We start from the raw sequence: 11,596 nt of genomic DNA, 5'->3' as shown, positions 1-11,596 counted from the left end.
TGTGGGTGAACAAATAGTTTGTTGTTGGTATTTCCAACAAATTCAATGTCTTCAATGAACGTTCCCATCGGATTCAAAATACGTATTGTCCGCTTCGACTGTTTGGACACCGTGAAATTGTCTTTGTCAAGGACGCAGACTGCAAGGTTACCGGACGCCATGACTTTAATTCCCTTTACAATGTAAGGGGCCAGGTTTGCAGTCGTGCTAAATGTTTTATCACGAAGGTTGTATTCAAATATCTGAGATCCATTTTTCTCTGTTGTATAAAAATTGTCTTTTTGCCCCAGAGAAAAGTGTTCCGCCTCCCTGGTAATCCTATCACAAATCTGTCCATGTTTTTGGATTCTCTGTACTTCACAAGAATGTTTTCCACCAGTAATATTCATCCAAGCCTCACCTGAACTTATCGCAAATATGGACGAAACATTTTGGTCGTCACTTCCTACTTTCATTCTGGCGGGTGTTCGAATGTCTGCACTCAGGAAGATTCGGTTCGTTTTCCTGTTCTGTGCTCGCTCTTTACATCTCTTGACTCGGATTGGCGACCTGCGCTGCCTGGTCAGGGTAGTAGTGAATTTCATGTCATACGGATCGCTGTCTTCGCTGCTCCCACCACACTCCACATAGTCTGATCCCAAAGAATCCTCGTCTTCAATTTGTGCGAATACTTTCTTGATCTCGTTGCCAATATCAGGAAAAACGAAGTTGTGATGTCTGTAGTTTGGTATGGATACGGTTGGGATGGCCTTCTCTATCTCATGTTCTGCATTACGAGAGCAATCAATGACCGAGCTTTGGTTTTCAGAGTTTAGAACAAGGTCATACCCCTCCACCAGACACCTGACTGACCTTATCGCGGCTTTCAATTTCTCCACGGCATCGTCGTATTCCTTCACGTGGTCGTCCATCGTTTTCTTCAGATCTGTTAAGTACCCGTCCTTGGCAGCATCTACTGCAGCTTTCAGAGCTTTGGCCCTTTTCTCGACAAGATCTATCCTGATCTGAGTTTCTTCACAGAACGATTCCTTTTGTTTTAGGGTTCTCTCTGCTTTTTTCTCAAGATCTTCTATGGTCTCTTTTTTAGTCAGCTTCACAATGTGTTCTAACTCTTTTTTCTTTTCTTCCATGATATCGCGAAATTTTTTAAACACGTGTCCTGCGTGGCTTTGAGAAACACATTCGAGACACACATATACATTGCAGTTGGCACACATTCGCTGTATTTGTTCCCCTGCATGCTTGCTGCACTCCATCGTGTCTGGAACGCAAGACGCCATGTTTCAGTAGTGGTCCTTCGTTACACTACTCTCTTACATTTATAGACTTAAAGAGCCGTCGAAGCATAACCTGGCCTTCCCCTACAAAAATGTCTCATTCCTCGTATTGTCAAAGCGGTGTCAATCCCCAAAACGATTTGCTCTGATGATCACTCTTATGCCCTAAATAAATGAACGGAAGGCAGGCATGTTTAAGGACATATTATATAAGCCAAGAAGAAAAGATAAGTGACGTAAGAGGGCACTGAAAGAAATTCCACGAAAACAGATTTTATTTTTAATCAGAATTGCATGTGTTATGAATTAAAGTACCCGACACAACAGGTAATATATATGCATTTATGACAGTGGGAGGCATAAACAGATTACTCTACCTTTGAAAAATAAAAATTGAATCCACTGGACAATCATTCCTGAGATCAATAATAATAGGATTATAACACGCCGATGGTTATTTCAAAATATCAGACGTTTTCCAGTTGTTTTTTTTTTTTAAACAATTTTGATAAATACGTACCAGAAACAAAATATCAAAATCGTGAAAAAAGCCGGGAAAACGTAAGATATTGCGGATCGACTACAGCCGATAGTATTTATCATTTTTTTTTAAAAGGCCACGAATAAATTATATACATATACTTGTAAATGTATTTAATAAAGTTATTGCCTATAGCTTTTCCTGATCTTGTCCGGTAATGCTTAATGGATTTTTCGTGCTGCTGGTGTATTCGTAGTTACAAAATCTCAAGTAGTTTTAGTAAATTTGCATGAAGAGTGGAATTTTAAAGTACACTTGTATAAAATTGGCTTATTTTTTTGTGATTCATGGTTTGAACCTTCAAGGCCACGCTCATCACAAATGTTGAGTATCTTTTGAATGGCAGGTATTCATACGTTTTAAATTGTTTCCAAGAGTTGGTACCTATCAATATCTAACTAATGTCCCCAAAGGCGTTACTTTAATAAAATTGATTTCATTTTTTCACTTTTGTCCATGAAAGTGATGACTCAGAATTATAAGAAATTGACGCATATTAACCATCGTGTCATTAAAAGTACATGTTCACCACTTAACTTCTTTAAAAAGGATTACTAATATACTTTATGGAGACTAGCTAATGACAAGGGTAGCTTTGATACCATTTTAATGCCCTGTACTTCAATGGTTTTCTCGTGTTAAAAGATTCATAAAACGTAGTTTATATAATAAATTTATCTTATGAGGTTAATTTAAAATTAATACAACGTATTTATACAATGTATAACAAGGTCATTAAATGTTTCAATAAAAATCGACATCAATCAACAATCTGCTGCTGATGAAATGGGCGGGTATGTTTCATGTTTTTAAAACAATTCTTTCTAAATTTTAGAGCTTTTCAAATTATTTTCTCTGTTTAATTTACGTCTCTTGATCTTTATTGAATTATATCACCGGAGATTTCAGGTAATCCAAGCTAATTGGGTTTTAACACCTGTCATCGTTTGATATTGCTAAAATTATCTTTAGGCAAAATAACATCAAAAGGGCGATAATCCGGCTCTCAATTATTTTAAGGTTTTACTCAAGTGTCAAGACTTTTTATCTATTTATCTCCAAATGTCATTTTTACACATGTCACATTCTAATTGTTATATATACTGTTGATTTTGATTTGAATAATCAGTCGGAATTGGACAGCCGTCCCGAGCACACCGACCTGTATCAAAATTTGTCAGTTCCATATTAAAAGTTAAAACGCTGGTCGGAGTTTGTCTTGAATCTGTTTAATAAGACTCATAGCTGGAAAAGAACGCAAATCGTGGCTGACAGAATCTTTGGGCCGGATCGTCAGGAAAGCTGACGGATTCTTTGGGCATGCCGGATCGTCAGGGAACTCCAAGAGAAGTTCTTCAAGCGAGCAATAAGCCGTTCAAGTTTTCTAGTGGGGTCTTATTCTAGCACGGCCCGAGTGTTGATCGGGTTGGTGTAATCATTAAAGATGTGCTAATTGGTGGAGAATCCGGGTACAACACCACCTCTCATGAAGCTAAGCGAGTATTCCCCAAATGCCGAAGTTTCCGAGAAGAAGGACCAGCTTTAACATTGGACTGACATGCAGTTCCGACCACAATGGCAAGTTTCAGCGCCGCTTTGCAGCAGATGTAACAGACGGCATTACTCCATCTGCAACGCCTTGGAGAAACACTGCCATAGATGTGGACAAGAGGGACATTTCAGCAGAGTGTGCGGAGAACGTTCATCCCGCGCTGTAAAGTCAGAGGCAAAGAAGAAAAGAGACACCGAACGACTGCAAGACTACATCAGCAGGAAAAGATTGTTCCGGGTGCTACCGTTTACAAGTTTAAGTGATTCGAAATTTAAAGAGTGTGTAAATTTAAAATCAGTGTTCACAACAGAAGTTCAGTGCGTGATACAAGATCTTAAGTATTCTAAAGCATTAACGAAAATGGACATCGAACTTCTGGAGTGGAAATTACAGGAGAAATCAAAGGCCATCGAAGAAAAAGACCAACAGATAAAACTGTATACAAAATACTTAAACTATGCCATGTCGGACCTTAAGAAACTTTCCGAACGTGTTTCCCATTACAACTGGCTTGTGGAAAATTATGAAATGGAAAATATCGTTCTAAGATCCGTCAAACAGAACTGTGTGTGTAACCGAGATGCGAAAAACAGTAAACTTGCCCGAGAAGAGTATAGACACTTTAAAAATTCCGAACTATACAAAGAAATTCTGAACACTAAATTTTAATTTTTTTTTTACTTAACCATGTTTAATTTTGTTCTGATTTTGTTTTTAAAGTTTGAGGGCAAACTTTTTGTGGCAATGGGAGAATTGTCATATACAAATTTTAATTGAAAAATTCAAATTTTTGTAGAGGACAGGTTATCATGATGAAATTTTATTGTTCTAAAATATTTATCTAGTTTCTGAAATTAAGCTTATGTTTCATGTTTTTAAAACAATTCTTTCTAAATTTTAGAGCTTTTCAAATTATTTTCTCTGTTTAATTTACGTCTCTTGATCTTTATTGAATTATATCACCGGAGATTTCAGGTAATCCAAGCTAATTGGGTTTTAACACCTGTCATCGTTTGATATTGCTAAAATTATCTTTAGGCAAAATAACATCAAAAGGGCGATAATCCGGCTCTCAATTATTTTAAGGTTTTACTCAAGTGTCAAGACTTTTTATCTATTTATCTCCAAATGTCATTTTTACACATGTCACATTCTAATTGTTATATATACTGTTGATTTTGATTTGAATAATCAGTCGGAATTGGACAGCCGTCCCGAGCACACCGACCTGTATCAAAATTTGTCAGTTCCATATTAAAAGTTAAAACGCTGGTCGGAGTTTGTCTTGAATCTGTTTAATAAGACTCATAGCTGGAAAAGAACGCAAATCGTGGCTGACAGAATCTTTGGGCCGGATCGTCAGGAAAGCTGACGGATTCTTTGGGCATGCCGGATCGTCAGGGAACTCCAAGAGAAGTTCTTCAAGCGAGCAATAAGCCGTTCAAGTTTTCTAGTGGGGTCTTATTCTAGCACGGCCCGAGTGTTGATCGGGTTGGTGTAATCATTAAAGATGTGCTAATTGTCATATACAAATTTTAATTGAAAAATTCAAATTTTTGTAGAGGACAGTATGTCTGTCCGTCCGTCTGTCTGTTACGCTTTGCAATTCCTCTTATACCACTGAGTGAAACTTTCACAGAATCTTTATTACATATTGATATTGTGCACCTCCTATTTTACTTTTTGATCCGACACATATTTTGGGTTTCCCGGCCACAGCATTGAAAACATGGACTTTTCCATTATTACCAAATGGGAGGTGGGGATATCATTTAGTGAGCTCTAGCTCACAGTACCTCTAGTTTATAGTATACGTCAACTATTCTCACACTTTGTTACCCTAAACCTATAACAAAAAAGTTTTAAAAATTAATAAACAATAAATGATTTTGTTTAGCGAGTCCCCATTATAACCCACTGCTGTGACGAAAATTTGTAAATACCTCTTCTTCATTACGTGAAAAAAGGGATTAAAATTTTAGAATACACAGGTTTGGTTTAAGCATCTCATAAGGGGAGTTTGACTTGCATTTGAATTCCTTTCTATACTCTTCTCTTGAAAAGCGGGAGGGTATAAACCTAGTGATCGGGATTTCCGTCCGTCCGTCTGTACGTCAGTTACGCTTTGGGGTACCCATTTCTTATCTGCAACTCCTCTGATACCACTGAATAAAATCTAATGTAGTTTCACAGATTCTTTATTACGTAATGTGCACCTCTATGTCACGCCAAATTCACAAAAATGAGCTAAACATAGTTTCACAGTCTATAAACTAGGTTTATCGGTTGTAAACTATAGTTTTCGGACTGTAAACTATAGTTAAGAGTCAGTCCGCTAGAAAACCATGCAGAACTGTCCAAATCGAACGTTGTCATATCTTAATGAAATTTGGTGGGTAGTTTGACTTTATAATATGTTATTCAAAAATGGCCAAAAAAATTCCCATCATTCAACATGGCAGCCGTAGGCAGCGCCAACTCCTTTTTGCACATTTAAGTACAAATGCACTTAAAAAATTCAAGAAAAATGGTAAAATTCACATTTAAATTATTTTTCTCAAATTAAACTTGCATTTCCATTAAGGTATTTTTAGTAACGTAAGACTATGTTCTTTCAAAATTGACATTTATCATAATCAAATATGCAATATATCAAAGGGCAGACAACTCTTGAAAATTGGCATGATGCCAATTTTCAAGAATTGCCAAAAGCATTACAAATTTAATGCCCCAAATCTTCCAAGACCAATCTTTGAAATTAATTTTTTTGATTTTATTGTACAAATATAACTCTAAACATTATCTTTGCAAAATATTGAGCTTGGGATATGATAAATAATTATTGAGATATGGGGATTTACAAATTGCCAATTTTTGAAAAAATTGCTCAAACTCAAATGGGTTACAAAGTCAAATATAGTACTTAAAATTATAAACAATTTATGTTAGATATTGAAACATGTAACAATTTTCTTTGAAATAATAATTAAGATTGAAAAATATTAAAATTAAAAATTAAATTAAACTAAATTGTCAGAAATTACCCCTAATATGAGGATTAGCATTTTGCCAATTGTTTAGAAATGAAAAAAAGCTTACTTGCAATTTTTAAACAATCATATGAATATTCATGTTCCTTACATTTTGTATTCAGTAAGTTAGTATCTTTTTAATTAATAAAGGGAAATTACAAGTATTTAAATTCAAACGGACTCTCAGTATCATTCATATAAATTTTGAGACTTGAACATATAAAATTTGAGCCTTCACTAAGTTGTTTGTTTTCTGCCAATTTTAAATTGGTACAATCTTTTAAAAATACTAACAGGAGATGTTATACAAAATACTCCATAAAGGAGTTTAAGAAAATGAAAGATGTTGGAGTTTACTCTTATTCCACTTCCCGAATCAAACAATTGTCTTCTTTTTTCGCTTGGCAAATATTCTTTTCAGGTAAGTTTAATTTTACCCCCCCCCCCCTTCAAAATCGTTTCTACGTCACTGCTATGACTGCGATTTTCGTGAATAAGAGATTTTATGAACACGAATAAATCAACTTGAATTAAATAATGGGGGATTGAATTTATAAAATATATATTGTTTATAAATTTGTGTATTTAAGGTGATTTAATCTAAAATAAAAAATATAATACGTTTTCCGTTCCGTTTTCCGTTCCTCGTTTTAGCAACACCCCTCCAGAACCCTTATAATTTTTCATTATTTTATCCATTTCAATATTAGTATGTAAATTGTAGGGAGGTGGATGGGGTGAAACGATTGGGTACTAGATACACTCGTATATTTAATATCCTGACCTTGATCGACTGACACGCCCCCTCCCCCAACTGTTTTCAGTGGATACATATAAGTGATATAACATTTAAAAAAAACAATTTATCTCTTTCTGCAATGGTATTAATAATACCTTTATGGTTATTCAGAAAAAAGTATCAAATATTAATTTACAAAGCCTTATACAATTTTATTAATAATGTTTTGAAAATAATTTCGACAAAATTTGATAAGCCCCCCCCCCCCCCCCCCCCCCCAATTTGAATGAATATGAATCCAGTCTTTTATCATGTTTATCATTTTTATAGCCGGTTTTAAATTTTTACCACTTTGTACTGCAATCTGGCAAAGTTTTGGCTGCAGTAACGACTCATACTGTCTGGGGGGGGGGGGGGGGGGTAGTACCCACCCCCGAAAAATTTTGCCAATATTTAACGTGGAGGGTCCTATATCGGTGGGGTACCTAAATCGGTGGCATCTCCTTTTGAGCTGATGATTTTTAATAAGAGATCGGTGGCGTATATTCCTTTCTGCTAATGTGTAGGCTTGTGTGAAACCACATATTGAACCTGAGCTGCAAAGCTTTGGTAGACAAGGGGCTTCCTCTCGATAGGTATTGAGGGGGGGGGGGGGGGGGTCAAAGGGACCACTTTTGCAAACTCAGACATCTGCAATTTTAATTTGACCAGTGAAAATAATATTGTACATATATTACAGTTTATATCGTGATGTGAAGACCACTTAACAAAACTGAGAACTTATCCTTTTATTTGATACCTGCTTAGAAAATATGGAAACTTCCTTACTAAATAATCAAAATTCGATCAAAATGTTGACTAACAAATATAATGCAAGTTATCAATTTCGTTTCCTGCACATATTATGGGATCCTGTTGCTTTTGATTAAATTTTCTGATACAGACTTGATATTAATAGCACTTGAACTTTGGCTTAAAAAAATGTCAAGCTAAGGAATACTTTTATCCTTAAATATAAAGCAAAACTGTAAACATAATCGTTTAGTCATGAAAGTGCGGATTGCAAAGAATACTTTTTTTCATTTCCAACAAAATAAATTAATAGGTACGATTTATTATCAACTCCCCGCCCCTTTATTCGACCAAAGTTTTACTCTTGAGGAAATGATGTGTAGGCTACAGCCTTTTTGCCTATATGGAATATACGCCACTGGAGATCTGACTTTATCAATATATGAATGTTATGTAACACAGTAGTTTAAAGTACATGTATGTAATGTAAAATTAAAAATATTCCTAGGAATGACGGTGTTTGGTTAACTCAAAAACACACTAAATTTATGAAACGTAAACAATTTACATGTAGATTGAAATTACCAATTATTTTTTAATTTGTTGAGAGTATGCATTCGAATACCTGACAGGTTTGTATTCTACTATTCTTTATCATATTTTCTCAACTGATGACAAAACAAGTTGCTAAGACACTAAGAAAACTACGTACGTTTATATTGAAAATATATGATTTTAGTTAGTCAGTCCTCCATGATTTTTCCCCTCGCTTATTTCATTATTACATGTTTCATATGTGTTTTTCTTTTTTCGTTTCCTTTTCATATTCTAATTATGTATATCATATATTTGTACCTCTGACCTAAATTTATAATAAATATATGTTGTAAATATTCTTCATTGTCCCCATGTACCTGAAATGGTTTGAGTGAATAAAATGATCTTGAACTTGAACGGGGGCCAGGTGCCTTAAACAAAATATCAAATGTATATTTTGATTAAAATATTCTGTTATTATTTGATTAAATTTCCGTTTCAAATGTAATTGTTAGGAAAAATTTTGTAACTGTTAATTACCATGAAATACATGTAGATTCCCCGAGGACAGAACCCTATAGAAAGCATAGCTACTACATGTATATGCCCCAAATAAAAAAAAAAAACATCTGATGGCCTTTCAATTTTTTTTACTTTCTATGGAATTCTTGGTAGTTGATAATGTAGCATTGTAGGTTGTCCCCCCTCCCCCACACTGAAATTGCTTCCTATGGGCCTGTTTTGTTTATTCAAGCTAAGTTGTTGTTTCTTTCTTACATTCAAATATCATAAAATAAGTTTTCCCTCTTTCATAGTGCAATAATGCTCCACAAAAACTCCCTAGGTAAAGAAAAAATAATCATAGATCTACATGACTTTCTTCTTTCCATATTGACATACCTGTCACTTTTTACCCAATAATACTAAAGAGTTCCAGCAAGGGGAGATAACAATTTAACTTCAGCAAATTGGTAAAAAGGGGCTAAAATAAGCAAAAGAAAGTTATATGAAGTATCCAAATCAGTTATTCCTCTTTTAAAGAATATCTTCTATTTTTCATTTAAATATCATAGAAATAATCCAAAAATATGGTAAAAGACTGTTATTTAAAATATGTGAAATTGTAGCAAAATATGGTACATGTATTTCAAAGTTAATTTAAAACATGTAGATATTATTTCCCAAGCTCAATATTTTAATACAAAGTAGACCTTAGACCATTCTTAAAGTAACAATTAATTTAATTTAATTTCAACCTTGGTCTTGAGAGAAACGAGCATCTAAAAATGGCTAAAAAATCATACTCATTTATTTAGGATCTATAAATAGATGTGTAAAAAATAAAATATTCATTTGAATTCAGTTTTTCCTCATTAATTGTGTTAATTGGACCATGACTTTGAAAATAAAACAAAATTTGAAAATAAACTGATTACAAAAGGTAACTTTTTGACTAGATCAATTTGTATACATTTTCCATTGAATTTTGTGTGATTTTCGACAAATATGCAAATGAGCTCTTACTAAAAATAGGTGCAGGGTTCAACATTTTTTTGTGAATATTCTGACTTCTACCTTTATGTAGAAAATTTTAAGCCACTAAAAACTCCCAAGTTGCAACCTTCCATTTGGACGATTTTTTGAATTTTGCATGGTTTTCTCGCGGACTGGCTCTTAACAACGTTAATCTATATTTTACATCCGTAAACCATAGTTAACGCGATAATCTATGTTTCACAACCGTAAACTATACTTAACACTGAAAACAATCATTTGCGATTGCAAAACATAGATTATCTAATAAATACAGTTTCACGATTTGTAAACTATAGTTTACAAACCGTTAGATATAGTTAACGATCTGATAAATATAGTTCCACGATTTGTGAAACTATGATTAACAACTCTTAACTATAGTTTACGATTGTAAACTATAGTTTACAAACGTGAATCTATGTTTATCAACAATGTAAGAAAGCGTTAACAATAGATTTTGTTGATAAACATAGATTCACAGATAAACATAAATTAACATTCGTAAACTATAGTTAACAACCGTTAAATATAGTTTTACAGATGAAAACTATACTTAACGAATCGTTAACTATAGTTTACGGTTTGTAAACTATAGTTTACAGTCGATAAACCTAGTTTATCAATTGTAAAACTATGATTATCTCATTTTTGTGAATTTGGCGTGCCATACACCTCCAATTTTACTTTTTGATCTGACACTTATTTGTTATTTCGGGTCTCTCAGAGCAAAACATCGACTTCGCAATTATATAGGAAGCGGAGGTTATCATTTAGTGAGCTCAGTGTTCACAGTACTTTTAGTGTTTTCATTGTATGTTTGTTGCTCTGATAGTATTTCTTTTCACTATATTCATGATATTGTACGACTGATTTTTGGTGTGTACAAGAAATGATCTTGAAAATTGGAACTCGACACTCATCATTTTCAATTGATTTTAATTTATAAGGAAAACATGCATAATGCAGGGTGGAATACAGTTTTCTTGGGGTTACTATAAGACGGAAATAAATACCCCCTGCTGAATAGACGGAAGGCATTAACACAGGTACGTTGCGTAACAATGTTTACATAAGGGGTATAAGATAAATTACTAATAAGGACACGTTTTATTTTTCATTGTAAAATTATAACTTTATTGTCAGTAAGTCAATAGATATTATTTGGTTGATCTTTGTAGTCACGCAAATTTGAAATACAAACCAGTTCTCCAATTACCTGTTTTGTTTCACACAAATATTACGAAGCTCATCTTGATGAATAATATCTATTAAAGAAAATATCACATAATTTCTATACCCCCCGCTTGAAAAGTGGGAGGGTATATATTGATCGGGATGACCGTCCGTCTGTACGTCCGTCCGTCTGTTACACATTGGGGTACCAATCCCCTATCTGCAACTCCTCTTATACCACCTGAATAAATTGAATTAAACTTTCAAAGAATCCTTGTAAAATTCTGTGAAATCAGAAATTTTCTGGGGGATGTAATTTTCATTATTTTCGAGGTACAAGAGAGGCCCAAGAATTCATAACCACCATGAAATTACAACAGATAAATCGACACGATTTCATTAACCCTCTAAAACACA

General features: G+C 34.1%; 1 protein-coding gene across 1 annotated transcript; it reads right to left on the bottom strand.

The window, feature by feature from the left end:
- Window positions 1–5: 5 nt before the first annotated feature.
- On the bottom strand, window positions 6–1,479 carry LOC134247651 (uncharacterized; the record flags this gene model as incomplete). The annotated part of the gene is made up of 1 exon (XM_062729990.1): window positions 6–1,479. A coding segment is annotated over exon 1 (1,275 nt), but the record flags the coding sequence as incomplete, so codon positions are not given.
- Between the last annotated feature and the right edge of the window lie 10,117 nt (window positions 1,480–11,596).

Source organism: Saccostrea cucullata, unplaced genomic scaffold (genome assembly GCF_032062105.1).
Source record: "Saccostrea cucullata isolate Sc308-1 unplaced genomic scaffold, CSIRO_AGI_Scuc_v1 ctg143, whole genome shotgun sequence".
NCBI classification, from domain to species: Eukaryota; Metazoa; Mollusca; class Bivalvia; order Ostreida; family Ostreidae; genus Saccostrea; species Saccostrea cuccullata.
This window is presented reverse-complemented; position numbering and strand designations above follow the sequence as displayed.